The 22,109-nt window shown below is 48.4% G+C and overlaps 1 protein-coding gene across 1 annotated transcript in view; it reads left to right on the top strand.

Moving 5' to 3' along the window:
* The window catches only part of ME3 (malic enzyme 3, NADP(+)-dependent, mitochondrial), a 168,437-nt gene that overhangs the window by 132,471 nt on the left and 13,857 nt on the right, over positions 1-22,109 (top strand). The window contains 2 exon segments of the mRNA XM_015427724.1: positions 12,408-12,517; positions 20,528-20,625. Coding sequence (XP_015283210.1) covers positions 12,408-12,517; positions 20,528-20,625 — 208 coding nt within the window.

The raw sequence follows: 22,109 nt of genomic DNA, 5'->3' as shown, positions 1-22,109 counted from the left end.
CAGCTCCACTCCCACACTCTGCAAACTCTGGCGCGGAAGTCTCATTAAACTGTCAACTCCTCTCTCCTATTTCCTTTCACATCACAGCCCGTTTTGCGAGGGGTAATTGTGAAAACAGGAGCTCTCTAGGTCCATCGGCCTGCCCTCTTTTGACAGCACGCAGGAGATTCTGAAAGATCCAAGTCCGTAGGCACTGAAATATTTATTTTAGCAGAGGGGAGTGGGGGAGAGAGAGAGAAGAATGGGAAAGGAGCTGACAAGATAAGACCATTTCTTAACATTTATTTAACACCGCAATCATTAGATAACAGCAGGGCTTTTTTTTCTGGGGGAAGGTGCCGGAATGGAGTTCGGGAACCTCTTCGACAAAATTCTTTTTAAGATGTCTAAACGTTCATGAGTTTTCAGGACACAGGTTCAAAGCTTCGTTTCCCTCCTGAGAGTTCCGGCACCTCTCCCCCCCCCCCCCCCCCCCCAAATCTCTGGATTACAGTGAAAGCTTTGCTGAAAACCAGGGCAAACAATGCTATCTTAAGTGCAAGGTTAATAGTAAGGCGTGAGACCCTGGAGACTTGCTGCCAGTCAGAGTAGACGATACTGAACTTGATGGACCAGTGGTCTGATTCAGTATTGGGCAACTTCATGCGTTCATGAGGTTACATCAGTCTGAACTGCCACAGTAGGCCTAGCTGTGTGTTTCCTCCGGTCTGTACAATCAAATGTGTGTTACAAGCTCTGTGCTGGAATCCCAGGCATGCGTGGGCCTGATTTGGATTGAGACCATGGCATGCAGGGAGAGGGGGCTTTTGCCTTCCCCCCCAGTGCCCTTTTCTTGACCTGAAACAGCCCTGAAGGACCACTGATTGCCCTATAGAAGGCTCTGTGTGCACTGATGGGGTACACCTAGGTTTCCCCTATGGGACAAATAGCACCTCCCCGGAGGTGTTTCAGGTTAGTAAAACGGCTCCGTGGGAAGAGACTTAAACTATGGTCCTTTCCGCACTAGACCTTCAATCCTGGTTCAGTCCTGTCCCCGAACTTACATTCCACACGACACTTGAGTTCACCCCTGTAATTATCTCGGGGCATTACATGGAGGTCACCCCGGTTTCGCCCCACACTTGTCCCGGGATAAATGGATGCTGTTATACAGGGGTCATTTCGTAGAAAAAGAGGTGCAGGAGCTCATTAGCATAACTCATTAGCATAACTTATTTTGCATATGCCGCACCCCCTGACATCACTGGAAGTGTGTCAGAAGGCAACACCCACCGCTCAGGCTCCACTGGACTGTTTTGGATTGCTAGCTATTGGAGGGTGGGGGGAACATGCAGATCTGTCCTCACAGAGGAGGGAGAGCTTGTACCTGAATAAAACTTGTTCTTAAAGGTGCCACTGGACTGTTTTGGACCGGGGGGGGGCTCTGCAGTTTACCTGGCTGCTTCTTGCTCTGACTGAGGGCTGCTGGGAGCAGGGGGTGGGGCTTGTTGCATGTGCCCGCCCTCTGGGCTCTTTACTGCCGGAGCTCCGATCCTGTGCGCTCCTGCAGGAAATGACCCCTGCTGTTATAACCAGGGGTAAATGCAAGGGCATTGTGTTGCGAGTTGAACTCTGATAAAACCAGGGATGAGACCCAAGTGGGGAAAGGACCCAGCGTCTCCTCACACTGTGTGGTTATGGTGCCATTCAAGCCCTACACATGCCTAGGATCCTAGCACAGAAGCTTGCAACGCACATTTGATCAAGCAAACCCAGGGAAGACCAGAGGGAAAGTAACATGGTATTAGACCCTGGCAGCTATAAATCAGGGAGTTTCAAATTCAGCTCTGGCTCCTGCTGAGAATTTGCGTGGAGGGCCTCTCCTTTGTGCAGGACCATCAGGCTGTAGCCATTCCATAAGTCATTTTCTCATTGGCCTCTGTCCTTAAGCTTCACAAACAATTGACGTTGCCCTCCTAGGCAGTTACGCCCTTCAAAACCCACTGGGTTTCTGATGCTCAGGACGTAAACTGAGCTGGAAGGATGTCTGGCTGCCGCATCTGGGACAAAATCTGCCAGTGGCCAAGTTCATTTGTTCCTGGTTGCCCACCCCAGAGATGTGCCCTTTCTGCAACTGAGTGCCAGTCATTCCCGACAGTGCAAGAAGAACAGACCGATTCTGTTCTTGCTGAGAGAATCGTGACACCAGACCAATCCATTGTGGCAAAAAAAATTCCGCGCACTCACTAAGGTCCACGCCTTAGCAGGCTGTCCTTAATAAATATTTATCTGGCCGCTTTGCAGAAATTCCCGAGGAAGTGGATTGGGTGGCTTCCCTGGTCCTGAGGTCTTCAGTCTTTTCAGACACGCTGTCAACTCCAGTCCGCAACACGGGAATTGCTTTTCATTTTTAATGCCATATATGTTCATTGTTCTCCATTGTCATTCCATATATGTTCATTGTTCTCCACCTTTCCCCTTTCCTTCTCTTCCTTCTTTTCACAGCACGTAGAAAGGCCCATTGTAAGAATTGTTAAAACCCTTGAAGAAGAACAGAGTCCCGAATACGCCAACCATGCTGGGTACTATCCAACAGGCTTTAGTAGTGACTCGATCCCATTCCATTGTTTTCAAGTGTGGTTTAGTTGGGATTAACATAAATCCCATTTATCTCGGTAGCACAAAGACCAAGTAGCCAACTTTTGCCTGGGCTGTGTCTTCAGACCACAGATAGGCAGCTTGAACGTTCCTACACACACGCGCACGCACACACACACTCAGAGAGAGATTCCCTCCATGTGGAAAGCTTGATGTTGAAGAGGAGAGTTCTAGCCTGACCTTTTCCCTGACTTGCTAGTTTTCTGTATGTGGGGAATTTTTGAGTATGTGGCCCTCCCCCACATACACAATGTGAATGGGTTTAGGCCACGGTGTGGAGGGCCACAGCGTGGAGGCCAGTTTGGTGTAATGGTTAAGAGCGGCGGACTCTTATCTGGGGAACTGGGTTTGATTCCCCACTTCTCCACATGCAGCCAGTCGCAGTTCTCTCAGAGCTGTTCTCTCAAGAGCACTCCTCAAGAGAGCTCTCTCAGCCCCACCTACCTCACAGGGTGTCTGTTGTGGTGAGAGGAAGGGAAGGAGATCGTAAGCCACTTTAAGACTCTTGAGTGAAGGGCAGGGTATAACTCCAGCTCTTCTTCTAGCCTGACCTTCTCCCTGACTTGCTAGTTTTCTGTAGGTGGGGAATTTTTCAATATGTGTCCCCCCCACACACACACACACACAGAGACAAGGTGAAGTGGTTCAGGCCACAGTGTGGAGGGTTCTAGCCTGACCTTCTCCCTGACTTGCGAGTTTTCTGTAGGTGGGGAATTTTTCAGTATGTGACCCTCCCCCCCCCCATACACACACACAAGGTGAAATTGGTTCAGGCCAGGCACAGGTTTACCACTTCACTGAGCGCTAAGCCCTGCACTGTGCCCATTCAAATTGCATTGGTTATCTGTGGACTGGTTTTGGCCCTGCAGAAGGAGCAAATGATACAGTCCCCTCTGGACACAGTGCCACTTCAGACAAAGTTGAAAGGCTACCCTACCTTTAAAAAAAAGAAAAGAAAATCATCCTTTGACATAGAAAGCTAGCAGAAACTAGATCAAGCAGAGACTGTTCTGCCTGGCAGTTTGAAGTGGTAGAGCCCGACGTGGACTGAACCATGGGTATAGATCAAGGCGGGTAGCTGTGTGAGTCCAGTAGCACCTGAAAGACTAACAAAATTTGTGGTAGGGTATCAGCTTTCACGAGTCACCGCTCACTTCTTCGGATACCACGGGTAGATGTCAAAACCGGATGGCTCTGTTCGGTGCTGAGGAGTTTTAGGTGACCTTTTGTTTTCCTAATCATTTCTCCTTCTCTTTTCCTCCTTCCTGATTTTTGCATCATTGCTAGCTAAGAATGCATGCCATTTTCCCCCCATCCACGCACATGCCTGCCCTATTATTCATTTGTTCCATTGAATCCATCATGCAAACCGAGGCTGCCCTTTTCCGTTTGCAAGCGTGAGCGAGGAGGCGAAAACTGGGGGAAGCTTCCCTCTCGCTTTGAAACACACATCGGTCAGCAACGAGTGTTCCGGGAGGGATTGGGGCATTAGCTATTTCCCTCCATAAATGTCAGCGCCGGCGGTGTGAAGAGTTTACCAGGGCAGTCGGAACGAGCTTGGCCGGGGGACCTTTCCTTTGTAGCTCTCCAGAAGTTGGCAGGAGATCGATGGCTTTGGAATCAGGGTTTCTGAAAGATTTCACATGTTTGGATTCTTGGAAGCCTGACGTAGAGTGCAGGGAGATGCCTTTTAAATTCCTTTCTTGTACGTTGGTCAAAGACTCTGTGGCTTCAGTCAGAAGCCTCAGGATAGGGAAAGGGGCAAGCTGCAGTAATTTGCACGGGTTCAAGGACTCAGAGCCAGGCAGAGAAGGGAACCGGGGTCTACAACATCCCCATCTGTTGTTGACAGGCAGTATGAGACTTCAAGACTGGCCAGGCCTCGGATAGACATTCCAGGGAACAGACCGACATTTTCTGTTGCTGTAATCCAGCCCAGGCCTCACATACATGACAACCCTTGAGCTGTGGATATATAGCACTCTGTGGCCCTGTCTTGACTCCGAGAATATGTATGTAATAATATTTAGCACTTACTTAGCACTTTCAGTCTTTACCCACACACGGTTAGATGCTGCAGTGTCGTTATGCTAGTGCAGTCATTCTTGACTGAATTTTCGTGTGCGGACCAGAGAATCCAATGGTGAATAACGGATGGAGCCTCAGGCTTCAAGGCACCGTACATTTGTGACCACAGCAGTCCTTGCAACAGCACTACATGTAACATGGGATTTTACAGAGGAAGATCTCTTGTTCAAGCTGGGAACAACAACAACAACAACAACAACAACAACTGGTTTTAGACTCCTCCCTTCACTACCCCCAAGGAGTCACAAAGCGGTTTGCAATCGCCTTCCTTTCCTCTCCCCACAACAGACATGCTGTGAGGTAGATGGGGCTGAGAGAGTTCTGAGAGAACTGTGACTGGCCCAAGGTCACCCAACAGGCCTCATGTATCTCAGAACAGCTAACAATCGCCTTGCCTTCCTCTCCCCACAACAGCTTCCTTCTGAGGTGGGTGGGGCTGAGAGAGTTTTGAGAGAACTGTGACTGACCTAAGGTCACCCAGCTGGCTTCATGTGGAGGAATGGGGAATCAAACCCGGTTCTCCAGAGTAGAGCCCCCCAGTCTTTAAGCACTACATCAAACTGAAATTACCATTGACAGGAGCTATCAATATCTAGTGGTTTTATAGCCCCCCTGCCCCCTCGAAAGTGGCATGATACAGCTTGATCTTGTCAGATCCTGGATGCTAAGCAGGGTCGATTGTTGAATGGGAGTCCACCAAATTATTTATTTATTTTTATTTATTTATATATTCAATTTCTTATACCACCCTAACCCCCTTGGGGGGTTGTTTCTCCGGCTCGGCTTTTTCCAGTTTCTTCCCAGGCAGTCTTCGGGGCAGGATGTTCATCCTGGCACTCAAGGTGGATATAGTAGCTTCCTTTCGGTGGGACCGTTTGGCACATGATCCACGTCTACCTCCGGCCTCGGCTGCGTCCTTCAGGCTCCGTCGCGCCTGCATTTATTTATTATATATATTTTTAGTTACCACTCACCCTCTTGGCGACTTAAAGCATTAAAACCAATAAGGTAAAAGCAACGTTAAAACAAGTGACAAATATAAAATATTAATTTATTAAAATGGCTATCATTAAACGACTGTTAAAACAGCCCAAACACGTGGTTACCCTCCAAAGGCCAACCTAAGTGATTCAGCCTTGCATGCCCTGCAGAAACTAAACAAGTCTGGCAGGGCACGGGTATCATCGGAGAGTGCATTTCTCAGGGTAGGGGCCACAACTGAGAAGGCCCTTCCCCTGGTGGCAGCTAACCGAGCCATCCTGGGTTTGAACACCTGCAAGAGGCCCCTACACAATGACTGAAGGGAGCATGGGGGGTTGTAATGGGAGAGGCAGTCCTGTAAGTATGAGGGTCCCAGACCATTACAAGTTGGTTAGCACCAACATGTTGGATTGGATCTGGAGACTAATTAGTAGGTAGTGCAGCTGCCACAGAATTGGAGTAATCGAGCCGACCATGAAGAAAAGCTCTGCGGGGGAAGGCAATGCTAAACCATCTCTGCTTCTCACTCGCCCTGAGAGCCCCTTGCTGGGGGTCGCCCTAAGTCGGTTGTGACTTCACAGCACTTAAGTACATATGTTATAGCCCCCAGAGTGATCATGTACATCAGCCCAAACTTTTTTTTTTAACAAATTGCTTTTTATTTTAACCAAGTGTCTTACTTTTTTCCCCCTTCCTCCCCCTTCCCCCCTCCCTTCCCTCAGTCCTCCCCCCCCCTTTTTTCTTCCATCATTGCTTCATCCACGGGCACAAAGTCCAAAGTTTCCAATGACTGTCCTTCTTGGCTTCATCCTCCTTGATCCAATCGAAGTAGGGCGACCATTTTTCTCTTATCCGTCTCTTCTTTTCCTCCCAGGTTTTCTCCTCCATCGTCAAGGCTACGATATCTGATATATTCAAAAAGATAGTTATTCCAATTCTCCATGGTCCACTTATTCTTATCTTTCCATCCTAATACTATAACGGCTTTCCCAGCTAATAGCATCGACTTAAGTACTTCTTGGTATTTACTTTCTGTTGTCTCACTCTTCAAGATACCTAATGTCATTAAATTAATGCCTATTGGTATTGATACACCTATCTTATCCTTTACCCTATCCAATATTTTCTTCCACAAATCCTGAACTTTGGCACATTCCCACCACATATGCGAGTACCTACCTTTTGCCTGGTTGCAGTGCCAACAGCCCAAACTTTTTAAGCGCCTGCAGAAGTTCTAGGCCAGAACTCTTTGTCTTTTGCAGACCCGGCACCAACCACAACTTTTAACTTTTAATCCTTTTACCAAATGGCCAATCTTTCCCCTTCTTTGTTTTCTTCCTTCTCTTTTCACCTCCTTGTTAAAAACTTCAAATAAAAACCAAGAAAACTATGGTGGTTCCTCCAATGCCGCTCACCTTCAGTATGGGTGTAAACCAACTATGAGTCATAACTCGGGCTGAAGATCAAGTGACCGAGACAAAACTTTGTGGATGTATGAGGGTATTGTAGAATCCGAGCGAGGTCTTGATGCTGTTTGTAGGGAGGGGATCTTTTTTTAATAACATCTCGGAGAAGCTTCTGAAAGAACTTGTACCTGTCTGAAGAATGAAAGAGATGAAGGATGACTTTGCAGAAGGCCAGTTCTTTTCTTTTATTTCCCCGTTTCTAAGTAGGGCGGCCAGTGAAACATGACCGAGTTTCTTGTCCAGGTCTGTACAGAGAGGCCGTAAATGCACCTTCCTTTATCTCCTTGCTGACAGATGCTTTTTAACACCGAAAAGAAAAAGAGGTTAACAAATATGAACAAAAAGTCCTCCCGTCCGAGACAGGTGGACAAAAGGCTGAGGTCCTTTAGAGAGCCTCGCTGAATGGGGTTTTCGATGGCCCGAGCGCCAGCAGAGCACGACGTGTCTGGGGTCGGTTTTTGATTTAAAGCGGTCAGTGTTTTCTGCTTTATTCACATCAGATTTCTCAGGCAACGGCCAGAACGGCTGAATAAGAAAATTTCTGTGCCAAAGTTCTCTTGCAACACTGGGGGGGTCCCAAAGGCCATAATATTTATTTTAATACACTGTGGCCATTGAGTCTCCTTTTTTTCCACTTAGCTCGGTCTTCAAGCATGCTAATTATTTGAGTATCGGTTCCATGCACTCCTCTCCCGTTACTGCTTGTTCAGGTGCATTGTGGGAGGCTGTTCATTTTTCCTTCTTCTAATGCAACCGAGCAAGTGTACAAATGCTGGCATCGGAGAACTGAGTTCTGAGAACTTAAGGCCAAAGTACACATTAAACCAGAGATCGGTGATCGGGTTCCCCGATACGTAATTTAGATGCCTTTTGCAAGCTAAATTGCATTCCCCTAATAATCTTCTAGGCAGCGGGTCCTGGCGAGGATTTGTTGCGTGCCTCCAATGAAATGGGTTCTTCCAGGCCACAAAAGCTTGTGCCGGAGTAATGACTAAAGTCTCATTAGTCTCAAAGGTATCAGAAGTCTATTTTTGCTGCAACAGGCTCATGCAGCAAATGGGACGGAGATCTGTTTTGCTGTACACTGGAAGCTCTCACAACTGCCCAAGCTTCATGATATTTATTTGTTTCAGTTAATACTACGTATGCCCAAAAGAAATCTCCCCAGGCAGCTTCCAGTGTGGTTTTTTAATATTAAACAAAACAGAATCAGTTGTGCTGTAAATTAAGCAGCTGTTGTATAAGAGAGTAGTTTGGATCCAGCTGTCCATGAGCTAAAAATGTACTTATCACCATTCCATCTGAACAAACAGGAGACAATGGGCACAGCAGCTACATATAGTGCATTAATATCACTTTTTAGCAAAGCAACAGTATGCATTTAAAGTAATGGGATGTACAACAGATGGTGTAGTGGTTAAAGGTAGAATAAGAGCATAAGAGAAGCCAATGCTGGATCAGGCCAGTGGCCCATCCAGTCCAACACCCTGTGTCACACAGTGGCCAAAACCCAGGTGCCATCAGGAGGTCCACCAGCAGGGCCAGCCCCTCCCACTATTGGCTGCCCCCCAAGGACCAAGAAGACAGAGCATGATGTAAGCGGCTTTGGGTTCCCCTTGGGGGAAAGGGTGAGGTACAAATGAATTAAATAAATTTAGTATATGTTTGATATTGTATCAGAAGAAATACCTCATGCTGTCACTAGGGCACGTGGAAATCTAAGTGGGTACAAGGTTGCATTCATTTAGCATAAGCAGAGAGCAAGGGGTGTTTTTAGCGTTTCTTGTTGTCCAAGGACAGTTGCGCATGTGGAAATCTTAAATGAGATTCAACCCCAGTGTTAATAATAATGATTGTAACTAGGACAACTAAGCGATACGCAGCAAGAATGCTTTTTAAAAAAAGAAACATATAATCAAAGAGCTTGAAATCAGAGCCAAACATAACAATCTACTAAAGTGATTCAGGCGGGGAGCCGTGTTGGTCTAGCAACAGACAAAGTTTGAGTCCAGCGGCACCTTTAAGACCAACAAAGATTAAGAGAAGAAGAGAAGAGATTGGATTTATACCCCGCCCTTCACTACCCGAAGGAGTCTCAGAGCGGCTTACAAACTCCTTTCCCTCCCCCTCCCCACAACAGACACCCTGTGAGGTAGGTGAGGCTGAGAGAGCTCTTGACAGAAACTGCCCTTTTCAAGAACAGATCTTGTCAGAACTATGGCTTGCCCAAGGTCATCCAGCCAGGTGCAAGTGGAGGAGTGGAGAATCAAACCCGGTTCTCCCAGATTAGAGTCCGCACACTTAACCACTACACCAAACTGGCTCTCTTAATTCTGGGTATAAGCTTTTCTGTTCATGCAGAATGCCCAGAAACAAACTTTGTTGTTCTTAAAGGTGCCACTGGACTCAGACTTTAATCTACAAAATTAAAACTCTGGGCAACTGAAACTCAGCAAACTTGATTCCCTCTGAACAAACATGGAGAGGCCCACAACAGAAAAGGCTCTGTCTATGGTAATTCCCAGCATCACCTTTGAAGATGTTTTTGGTAGCAGAGCAGGTTGTACATAAGATACCTCGTCTGTGGCCACTTAGGGACTCAATGGTTGGAACTAGCACCTTGAATTGTGCCTAGGGACAAATGGGTAGCTAGTGTAATTCTGTATGCACAGATGATATGCCATCTCTGTCATCTGTGCCTGAAACCTGGCTGCTGCCTTTTCACCCTGCTGTGGTTTCTGAACAGCCTACAAAGGCAACCCTATATAGAATAAGTTGCAGTAGTCAAGACCAGCCAGCTACAATCATAGCACGAGTTCATGTGGGCTGAATAACAAAGCTGGTACCTGAGATCCGAGACTGCCGGGTTGCTGAAGCCTACACCAGAGAACAGATGACGGGTTTTGCACAACAAAGAGAAGGATGTGTGGAGCCTGAGAGAGTGGGTGACTTGTCTAAGACTGCTCCTTTACACAGAGAGTGGTTAAAATGTGGAATTCGCTGCCAGAGGATGTAGTGATGGCCACAGGAATAAGCAGCTTTAAAAGGTGATTAGACAATTTCATGGATCTCAGAGCAACATCAGGAGATGGTCCTCCAGAGGAACTGGTTGGCCACTGTGTGAGACAGGATGCTGGACTAGATGGACCACTAGTCTGATCCAGCAGGGTTCTTCTTATGTTCTTATGGAGGCCGAGGCCTCTGTGCCCCATTGTTGGCCCTCCAGAGGAACTGGTTGGCCATTGTGTGGGACAGGATGCTGGACTAGATGGACCACCGGTCTGATCCATCAGGGCTCTTCCTATGTTCCTCTGAAGGTCTTGGACTATGACCTGTCGTTGGCCATCCAGAGGAACTGGTTGGCCACTGTGTGGGATGGGATGCTGGACTAGATGGACCACCGGTCTGATCCAGCAGGGCTCTTCTTATGTTCTTATGAAGGCCTCGGCCTCTGTGCCCCATTGTTGGCCCTCCAGAGGAACTGGTTGGCCATTGTGTGGGACAGGATGCTGGACTACATGGACCACCGATCTGATCCAGCAGGGCTCTTCCTATGTACTTCTGAAGGTCTTGGACTCTATGACCTGTCGTTGGCCATCCAGAGGAACTGGTTGGCCACTGTGTGGGACAGGATGCTGGACTAGATGGACCACCGGTCTGATCCAGCAGGGCTCTTCTTATGTTCATATGATGATGGTAGAGGTCAGAACGTGCTTGAAATTGGGTGTTAGCGCTCAACTACATTGTGGCTCTGGGAGTCTTTCTATTAATTGAAAAATCAGGTGTGCAGGGGGCTTAATCCCAACTGGGATGCGGGATTGAAGCCTTCCTCCCCGTGCCCTTATCCCAACCTGAAACGGCCCCAGAGAGCTGCTGTTTGCCCTACTTGGGCAAATTTATGAGTCCCCGTGTTTTCCCCCAATGGGGCAATTAGTGGTCCCCCGGGTTCACTGCAGGTCAAGAAGACAGCAGAGGGGCCTTGACCTGGGTAGCTCAGGCAAGCCCGATCTCCTCAGGTCTTGGAAGCTAAGCAGGGCCAACCCTGGTGAGTACTTGGAAGGGAGACCTCCAGAGAATAGTGGGACTTGGGATGCAGAGGCAGGCTAATCAAGCCACCTCTTTGAAAATGTCCAAGCCCTAGTAAGGGTCACCAGAAATCACCATGACTTCCAGGCACTTGCAAGCACACACACACACACACACAAATACTAAAACAGAAGGAAGAAGGCAGCAGAGGAGAGAAACTTAAACCCTCCTCCCTTCATGGTTTTGATTAGAGCTGAGCACTTGAATTTCCAAGAAGGAATGGTGAGAACTCCTGTGCATGAAGTTGCCTTAGGGCAGTGATGGCGAACCTTTTAGAGACCGCGTGCCCAAACGGCGACCCAAAACCCACTTATTTATCGCCAAGTGCCAACACGGCAATTTAACCTGAATACTGAGGTTTTACTTTAGAAAAAACAACTCATAACATTAACTTAAGATGATCCAAACAAAATAAGGAAAGCAATCCCAAATGCTTTCGTTTACTTAAAATTATTTGGCAGAGAATTCGACACTGTAATGGTGGTCTGGGCCTGGCTGGGGCGATGGCACCCGTGCCCACAGAGAGGGCTCTGAGTGCCACCTCTGGTACCCGTGCCATAGGTTTGCCACCACTGCCTTAGGGCCACGCTGGATAGGACAGCATCCACGGGTCTGACCAATGGACAACAATGCCAGTTTAAATGGATTTTAAAATGCCCCTCAGGGCCATGGTGGGGGGAGAATGAGGCCATTCCAGCACTTGAGAAGGCATAGAGGGAGAATGTCTCAGCCTGATATACTGCAGGCCCAATCAGGATCGGGCCGTCCTTTAAAATGGCTGCATCTAGCTTGGCCCTTATACTGCGTTGGATCACTGGTTCATCTAGCTCAGGATTGTCTACACTGGCAGGCCGCAGCTCTCCCTCAGTGAAAATTCTTTCTCAACATTCTTTCTCCCCGAGGCTCCTTCAAGCGGAGAAGCCAGAGATCAAACCTGAGAGATTCTCCCTCCAAAGCAAGTGCCCTAACACTGAGCCACTGAGCTCTGTGCTAGAACGTGTTAGAATTCCTGGTGAAGATGGTTTTCTGTTTCGTCCTGGGAAAATGGCAAGCTTAAGAGCGGCCCGTCTTTTTACACCAGTCCTTGCACTAACAACAAGACGTCCTCTCGAACGCTCTTTGTTTTTGTTTGTTTGTTTGAACCTTCAGGTATGGGATGAATTGCCTCATTCAGTTTGAAGACTTTGCCAATGCCAACGCGTTCCGACTTCTCAACAAATACCGGAACCGATACTGCATGTTCAATGACGACATCCAGGGTAAGAGATTCCCAGCTCAGCATAACTGAAGGGCGGAGTATAAATCCAATCTCTTCTTCTTCATGGAAGCCTACTGGGTGACCTTGGGCCAGTCACACACGCTCAGGGGTTTCTTGAGGATAAAATGGCAGGGACAAAAATGGAAGCAGGTCCCCCTGGGGAAAAAAGTGGAGTATAAATGAAACAAATAAAAAAAGCCATCGCTATGTCCACTGGGAGCAAATCCCACTGTTTAAATACTTGTTGAGTAAAGAAGTATTTCCTTTAGTAAGTATTCAGCGTTTCCTTGAGTGCCAGTGTGGCATAAAGTGCTTAGAGTGTTGGACTAGGAACTGGGAGTCCCAGGTTCGAATCCCCACTCATTCCATGGAAGCCTGCTGGGTGACCTTGGGCCAGTCAGAAAGTCTCAGCCCAACTTCCTCACAGAGTTGTTGTGAGGATAAAATGGAGGAGAGGAGAACAATATAAGCAGCTTTGGGCCCATATTAGGGAAAAAGGAAGTGTGTGTGTGTGTGTGTTGTGTGTGTGTGTGTGTGTGTGTGTGAAGTAAATAAATAAATAGTCTTTCCTGAACCTGTTGTCCATCAGCCTGGGTGTCCCCGTGTTCTAGTATTGCGGGAGAGGGTATTATGGGTGGCATCTAATGTAAGCAGGTAAGGGGTCCCCCCCCCCACGCTAAGGTGGGTGGCAATCTTTCAGAGTAAGGTAAAGGTTCCCTTGCTCGAAAGCCAGTCGAATCTGACTCTAGGGTTGCGGTGCTCATCTCCGTTTCAAAGCCGAAGAGCCAGCGCTGTCTGAAGACGTTTCCGTGGTCACGTGGCTGGCATGACTAAACACCAAGGTGCACGGAATGCTGTTCCCTTCCCACTGAAGTGGTACCTATTTATCTACTTGCAATTTCTTGCTTTCGAACTGCTAGGTTGGCAGGAGCTGGAACTAGAGACGGGAACTCACTCCATCATGCGGCACCCTCGGGTCTCGAACTGCTGAACTACCGACCTTCCACAGCCTGCAGTTCAGCGTCTTAACCACTTGAGCCACCGCAGCTCCTTCAGAGCAGGAAAAGCAGAAATCAGGCATGGGGGTAGGCGCATTTTCTGAAGCAGGGAAGTTTGCCAACTAAAGCCCGTTAAGACGCCCTGGCGTGGATAGCACAGGCTAGCCCAGCCTCAGCAGCTAGCCCAATCTTGGATCGGCCCTGGCTAGTATTTGGGTGGGGAGACCTCCAAGAAACACCACGGTCATGACGTGGAGGCAGGCAATGCCAAACCACCTCTGAATGTCTCTTGCCTTGAAAACCCTAGAGTCAGCTGCCACTTGACGGCACTCTCCACCGCAAGATGCAGGTGCCATTTCCGCCTTTCTCCCCTTATTTCCAACCGATCCTAAAGACACTTGACTGTCAGTCCATCTGAATTAACATGCGAATCTCAAAACACCACCTTTAGGACCGCGCCATCAGCCAGCCCAGCTCAGCTTCGTTAATTAATTAAGGGAATCTTTCGAAGTCAAAGCTTGCAGATCTGCGGAAAGCAGAGAGAGTCCGGGTTTCCAAAAAAGAGTTCTTTAATGGGGGCTGCGTCTCGTGGTTTATTTATTTATGTCTTAAGAGTGACCCTGTGGGATTAAACAAACACTGATCAGCCAACAGTTTGTGGAAAGCAGCTGTGGACCGTTCCTTGCTAGGAGATCAGCAAATTATAATTCCGACCATAAATATCCTTCTAGGGCCAAGGCCCTATTACTTTTCGGGCGCTGTTTTTGAGCAATCGGAGACGGGCAGAACAATTCACAGAGATGAAGAAGGATTAAAAACACATTTGAAGGGAGGGAACGCCATTCCAGGCTCTTTGTCGTTGGACGAAGGTCTTGCTTCCCTTTCCCATCTAATCTGTAATCGGGAATAGGGATTATGACTAAACGGCACACCCAGTCTCACATCACAGTGGGGGCCGAGTCACAGCATCCACCGTTCTCCCTTCTTCCCCCACTGCTTCAATCTTTAAGAAGGACAGCATTTCTTGAAAAGTTTCTTTGGCAGGGTCTCCCAGTACAGCTGTAACGTCACTGGGCGCTTTGAGGAAGAAAGATTAATCCATAGCTCCACCTAGAGGAGAGCTCAAGGAAAGTGTCGAGCCTGTGTGCTGCGGCAGTGAAAAAGGCAAAACTCTGTGTTGGGGATTATTAGGAAAGGGCCTGAAAATAAAATGGCTGATATTACAATATTCCGGTGGTGGTGGTGGTGGTGGTGGTGGTGGTGGTGGTGGTGTAGTAGTAGTAGTAGTAGTAGTAGTAGTAGAAGAAGAAGAAGAAGAAGAAGAAGAAGAAGAAGAAGAAGAAGAAGAAGAAGAAGAAGAAGAAGAAGAAGAAGAAGAAGAAGAAGAAGAAGAAGAAGAAGAAGAAGAGAGGAGGAGGACGAGGAGGAGGAGGAGGAGATTGGATTTATTCCCCACCTTTTACTCGGAGTCTCAGAGCGGCTTCCAATCTCCTTCCCTTCCTCTCCCCACAACAGACACCCTGTGAGGTAGGTGGAGCTGGGAGAGCTCTGAGAGAACTGCTCTTGAGAGAACAGCTCTGAGAGAACTTTTGAGTGACCCAAGGTCACCCAGCTGGATGCATGTGGAGGAATGGAGAATCAAACCTAATTCTCCCAGGTTAGAGTCCACACTCTTAACCATGACACCAAACTGGCTCTATGGTGCAGCCTCATTTGAAATACCATGTACAGTTCTGGTGACCGTATCACAAAAAGGACATTGCAGAGCTGGGGGAAAAGTACAGAGGAGGGTGACCAAGATTATTAGGGGGTTGGAGGGAGCACCTTCCCTATGAGGAAGGGCTGAAGAGTCTGGGACATGATAGAGGTTTGTGAAATTATGCATGGGGTGGAGAGAATTGATAAAAAGAGCTTTTTCTCCTTCTCCCACAATGCTAGAACCCAGGGGCTTCCGGTGAAGCTGATGGGCAGTACATTTGGGCCGGAGAAAAGGAAATATTTACAGAGAGTGGTTAAAATGTGGAATTCGCTGCTACAGGATGTATTGATGGCCACAGGAATAGAGCCAGGAGGCAACCTCAGGGGAAGGCCTTGGCCTCTATGCCTGTTGTTGGCCGTCCAGAGGTACTGGTTGGCCACTGTGTGAGACAAGATGATGGACCACTGGTCTGATCATGAGAACATAAGAGAAGCCAGTGTTGGATCTGGCCAGTGGCCCATCTAGTCCAACATCCTGCCTCACACATTGGCCAACCAGTTCCTCTGAAGGGCTAACAACAGGGCAGAGAGGCGGAAGCCTTCCCCTGATAAGAACCTAAGAAGAGCCCTGCTGGATCAGACCAATGAGGGTCCATCTAGTCCAGCATCCTGTCTCACACATTGGCCAACCAGTTCCTCTGAAGGGCTAACAACAGGGCAGAGAGGCGGAAGCCTTCCCCTGATAAGAACCTAAGAAGAGCCCTGCTGGATCAGACCAATGAGGGTCCATCTAGTCCAGCATCCTGTCTCACACATTGGCCAACCAGTTCCTCTGAAGGGCTAACAACAGGGCAGAGAGGCGGAAGCCTTCCCCTGATAAGAACCTAAGAAGAGCCCTGCTGGATCAGACCAGTGGGCCATCTAGTCCAACACTCTGTCACACAGTGGCCAAAAATACCAGGTGCCATCAGGCGATCCAGCAGTGGGGCCAGGACACTAGAAGCCCTCCCACCGTCCCCCCCCCCCAGCCCCAAGAATACAGAGCATCACTTGCCCCAGTAGGGCTCTTCTTAGGTTCTTATCAGGGGAAGGCCTCGGCCTCCCTGCCCTGTTGTTGGCCCTCCAGGGGAACTGGCTGGCCCCTGTGTGAGGCAGGATGTTGGACTAGATGGACCCCTGGTCTGATCCAGCAGGGCTCTTCTTATGTTCTTAGGATTGAGGAGTATACAACAGTTTTTGAAAAGAAGAATTATTTTTTCTTTTAAGAAACTCCAGTTTTTTCTTTTTACATTTAGAAGTCTGGGTGCTTTTCTTAATGGTTTTCAGAATTGTCTGAATGATTTTCAGAGTGTCCACATAGACATTACTTAGTTATATATTTCCTTAGCCTGCTTTTCCCCTTACCAAAATAGGTCACAGGCAGGCCTGTCTCCACAGAGGAGGCCAGAGTTTTCAGTTCTTTTCTTTTTTTTTCTTTTTTTAAAAAATTATTTAGCCCATTTAAGCAATGAAAAAGAAATCTTGCAGAAGGTATTCTAGCCAGTTGTTCACATATGACAAAGCTAAGCGTGACCCCAGATCTGTGAATGAATTTCCTGTAAGGGTGGGTGGGTTTAAAATGGAAATAGAAGCCCCCTGGGGAATGTTTCAGGTTGGAGCCTGAGGGAGGGTTCTTTCCCCCACACAAGTTTCCTGACCTCAGTCTCTCTCCCCCCCCCCCAAGAGCTGTTATTTTGCCCTGTGAGGGAAACACATGGGGACCATATACTTTTTCAGATGAAGTCAAGAAAAAGATACAGGGAGAAGAAAGTTCATTGCCCTTTCCCCATCCAAGAATTATTTCACTAGAGTAGCCTCTCCCCCCACCCCAAAGCAGTAAACATATTCAAGAGTTCTGGCCGATGAATTTAGTTTAATGTGTCTTTACTGAAGTCTTTGCCCCCTAGCTTTCCAATAAAATTGTCCAAGGTGGCTTCTTGGGGGGGGGGGAATACTACCAATGCTACCAGTGAGATCCAGTGTGGTGTAGTGCTTAAGAGCAATGGACACTGATCTGGAGAACCGGGTTCAATTCTCCACTCCTCCGCATGCAGCCTGCTGGGTGACCTTTGGCCAGTCACAGTTCTCTCCAAAGTCTCTCAGCCCCACTTCCCTCACAGTGTGCCTGTTGTGGGGACAGGAATGAAAAGGCAATTGTAAGCTGCTTTGAGACTCCTTAGGGTACAGAAAAGCAGGGTATAAAAACCGACTCTCCTTCTTTTTCAGTATCTAAATCAATAAAAACACATAAAAATCATTCTAAAATCAACAAATCGTTATGCAGCGGAGCCAAAAGCTTGCAGTGGACTATGTCTTAAATGGTTGTTCATCTTCCCTTCCAAATGTCCATTCAAACAGGACAATCTGAACTTGTTGGGAGATGCGGAGAGAGAGGAAGAGGCCACCTGTAGACCTCTTCAGTGGGCATTCCAGAGTCTGGGGCCTGCCAGCAATCAGAAGGGTTGGAAATTTGGGGGGGTGGATCCTGGGGAAGGCAGGGTCTGTGGAGGGAAGAGACCTCAGCAGGGTATAATGCCATAGAGCCCGCCCCCTCCAAGGCAGCCATTTCCTGCAGGGGAGATGATCTTGGTCATCTGGAGATCAGTTGTAGTAGCAGAAGATCTCCAGGTTAGGTTTGCCAAGTCGACTCACCCCTCGGAGCGGGGGAGCCTTGCCGGCGTCCGGGAGGTCCGGTGGAGCGCGTGTGCGCAAAGCGCGCGCGCCGGCAGCACGTCGCCGGAAGTAACGTGCGACTTTGCTGACGTTAGGGGCGTGGCCGAGCGCGTCCCCCCCGACGAGCTCAGCCACGCCCCCAACGTCAGGTGACGCAGCTTCGGGGGCAGGTGACGCAGCTTCGCGGCGGAAATCGGGCCTCCAAAGCGGGGGATTCCCTGCCCCCCAGCCCCATTTGGCAACCCTACTCCAGGTACTACCTGGAGTTTGGCATCGGACCCTACATGTATGTGAATCTGGATGGAAACAGACCAGCCCATGTGATGGAGCCTTCAGGCAGAGGCTGGACACCAGTGTTCCCTCTAAGCTGAGTTAGTGTGAGCTAAAAGGTAAAGGTTCCCTTGCCCGAAAGCCAGTTGAGTCCGACTCTAGGGTTGCGGTGCTCATCTTTCAAAGCCGAAGAGCCAGCGCTGTCCGAAGACGTTTCCGTGGTCATGTGGCCGGCATGACTAAACACCAAGGCGCACGGAACGCTGTTCCCTTCCCACCGAAGTGGTACCTATTTATCTACTTGCAATGTCTTGCTTTCAAACTGCTAGGTTGGCAGGAGCTGGAACTAGAGACGGGAGCTCACTCCGTCATGCGGCACCCGGGTCTCGAACTGCTGAACTACTGACCTTCCACAGCCTGCAGTTCAGCGTCTTAACCACTTGAGCCACCGCAGCTCCTAGAATGTGAGCTAGCTCACTGTTTTTTAGCCTCCGGCTCACACATTTTTATCTTGGCTCAGGAAGGATGGCTCCAGAGCAAACTAATTTATGCAGGAGCCAAATCACTCACTCACAACTTTAATGCCAGTAGCTCACAAAGTGGAAGTTTTGCTCACAAGACCCTGCAGCTCAGAGGGAGCATTGCCGGGCACCTGTCTTTTGGGGAGGCTTCAGGTTTGGATTCCATCCTTTGAGCTGTGGATTGGGCTGGATGGCCTACAAGTCCTCTTCGAATGCTGCGTTAGGGTTCCCAACCTCCAGGTGGGGCCTGGTCCTCCTGGAATTATAACTGATCTTCCGCCTATGGAGATCAGTTTCCCCCTGGAGAAAATGGCAGCTTTGTAGGGCAGACTGCATGATATATCGTAGATCCTAGCTGAAATCCCTCCCCAGACTGTCCCCTCCACAGAACCACCTCGAAACCTCCAGGAATTATCCAAGTTGGAGTTGGTGACCCTAAGTTCTTTGACAGCCACTCCGACATCAAGCAGGTCTGCATAGGCAGAGGTGAGCCTACAGCTGCCCGGAGCCCATAATGCAAGAGTACAGTGACATCTGGAGGCATTTCCTTTCTGCAAACCACCTCAGGTCTCTGGGGCTCGATGCAGAATAAGTGTTTTATATAAATAACTATCTTGACAGACACTGCTTGTTATCTAATGAGTGTTAAAAGTTAAGAGTTTTTGGTTTACCTGGATTTTGAGTGATGCTTCTTTTGCATTTGTTCATGTTGTCCTCCCCAGTTCACTCTTAGTTTTCACCCCCGCACACACACGAACCCACATTCTCTTTACGCACCTGGGGTCCATGGGATCCAATGATGAAGGTCCAATTCACATATTGCAGAGTAAACAGATTGAATCTGGGGTCTCCCACTCTGTGTTAACAATCAGATGTGAGTGTATTTATTAATTCGATTTCGAGTTCATTCGAGTTGTGGGTACTCTTCAGTTCCTGCACGTGGGGTACCCAGTTTGGGTCAGGATGGTGGCACCCGCGGAAATGGGGCTTTAGCCTTTTTTCCTGCCGTACCATTTTCCCAACCTGAAACAGGTCTATGAGGTGATGCTTGACCCACTGTGGAAGCCTGTACATATCCCACTTAGGGAAAGCCTCAAGCCCCTTCTCGGCATGCACCGTGGCTCCGATCTGAATCGGGCACCATGCACATAGGAATTGAAGCGGACGCAAATTCATGCCTGACTGTTGAATGGGAACCCCAGACTCCATAGTGGGTGAATATTTATTTATTTATATATATTTATTTATATTTGCATTTATATCCCGCCCTATCCCGAAGGCTCAGGGCGGCTAACATGGGCACAAAGTGCCAGGTTAAAACAATAACATATAGTTTAAAACATTTAAAACACTAACATATAATTTAGTTTAAAACAATAAATTACAGTCAGATATAACAATTTACAGCAAATTTCAGCAAGATGGGAAGATCTTAACCACGCCTAGCTACTGACGATCTCAACCTCAGAACCGTGTCCAGTGCCACGCTCCACCCTTGGGGGGCCAGGCAATCAGGTGTTAGATTCGCTAGGGCATAGGGGTACAGATGGAATAATTGCCCTTTCAGTTTTTAACAATAGCTAGCCGAAGGTTGCAGGCTAGCAAAACCAAATGATGAACCATCTCAGTTACTTTTCTCCAGGATTTGGTGAACAGAGCTGTATTACATAACACCCTTTCCTCCGTACAATTGTCTAACCCATTTCTAGGGAAATGAAATATTTCAAATCCTCGAATTTCTGTTCCCACCTTTCTCTAAGGACCTCAGGGCAGCTTTTCGCGAAACCCGTCTCATTTTTATCCCCCCCTCAGGAACGGCTTCTGTCGCAGTCGCCGGCATCTTTGCAGCTTTGAGGATAATAAAGAACAAGTTGTCGGACCATAAGTTTGTTTTCCAAGGAGCTGGAGAGGTAGGCGTCATATCCCATTGGTGGGAAGTGCGGGCCAAGATCGCCAGCTCTGATGTTGAACGCATCAAGCAGAAACATAAATGCAGTTGTTGTACATCTGTCACTCCAACAGGGCTTGCATAGGGAGAGTGAGAGAGGATGATTGCAGCTGTGTGAGAAATGGCCCAGAACGACCCCGAAAGGGTCCTGCGTTTGTGCCAAACCCCTAAACAACCTCCCGTCTTCATGTTTGTACAGAAGGAGAGCGAGCGACAACTCCCTAGCCACTGTCTCCTGAGCATCAAGCCATTGAATTAAAGGGTGCCACAGCCCTACATGTGCTGTTGTTGTTGTTGTTAACCAGGGCTCTTTTTGTAGAAAAAGCCCAGCAGGAACTCATTAGCATAATAGGCCACGCCCAACAGCAAAAAACTCATTAGCATATTAGGCCACACCCCTGACAGTGCAGCTCATTAGCATATTAGGCCACACCCCATGCCTTCCCTTGGCTTGCCCAGGTGCCCCGCAGCTGCCTCCCCAATCCTTCCAGGACCCCCCTGGCCTGCCCGGGGGGGTCACTCTCCAGGCCTTCCCTCTGTAGCCACGCATGCGCAGAGGTTTTGGCTGTAGTGGGCATGGGCAACTCGAAAGCCAGCCAGAACTCCGTGTGTTCCTGCCCCAAAATAGCCCTGTTGTTAACCATTCAGTCGTGTCCGTCTCTTGGCGATTCTGTGGCCCAGCTCTCTCTACGTTTTCCAATCTTGTACTGTTTCTTTGAGTAGTTCCATGCTCAGGCTGGTGTCGTCCTACATGTCATCAACAACAAAATATTCACCCTTGAGCGCACACTGGCACCTCCTCTTCTCCAATCGGCTTGGATTCTGTGGATCTGTTCCACTAGTAGAGGCACTTCCCTCTGGCGGAAGGAGCCTTCTATTGACACAAGACGAGGAAGACGCCTTCTGCCAGAGGGAAGTGTATCCACTAGGAGAACGGATCTGTTGGGTCCACCTTACAAATTTTTAAACAGCAAAGTCCAGAAGCACCCTAAAGACTAACAAAATTTGTGGCAGAGTACGAGATTTTGTGAGTCACTTCTGACTTCTTCAGATACAGCTAGAATGGGATTCCATCTGTCCTTATATCACAAGGTTGAAGGATTTCCATTCTGTATGGCTAAATGTGGTGTCTTCCATGGAGACAGATCAAGATGGGTAGCCGTGTGAATCTGTCCATAGCAGGAGAAAAGAGCAAGAGTCCAGGAGCACCTTAAAGACTAACAAAATGTGTGGCAGAACATGAGCTTTCGTGAGTCACTGCTCACTTCTTCAGATACAGCTAGAATGGGAGTCTATTTGTCCTTATATCACAAGGTGGTTGGATTTCCATTCTGTACAGCTAAGTGTGGTACCTCCCACGGAGATAGATCGCGATGGGTAGCCGTGTTTGTCTGTAGCAGGAGAAAAGAGCAAGAGTCCAGGAGCACCTTAACGACTAACAAAGCA

Source organism: Gekko japonicus, unplaced genomic scaffold (genome assembly GCF_001447785.1).
Source record: "Gekko japonicus isolate JY-2015 unplaced genomic scaffold, Gekko_japonicus_V1.1 scaffold393, whole genome shotgun sequence".
NCBI lineage: Eukaryota > Metazoa > Chordata > Lepidosauria > Squamata > Gekkonidae > Gekko > Gekko japonicus.
This window is presented reverse-complemented; position numbering and strand designations above follow the sequence as displayed.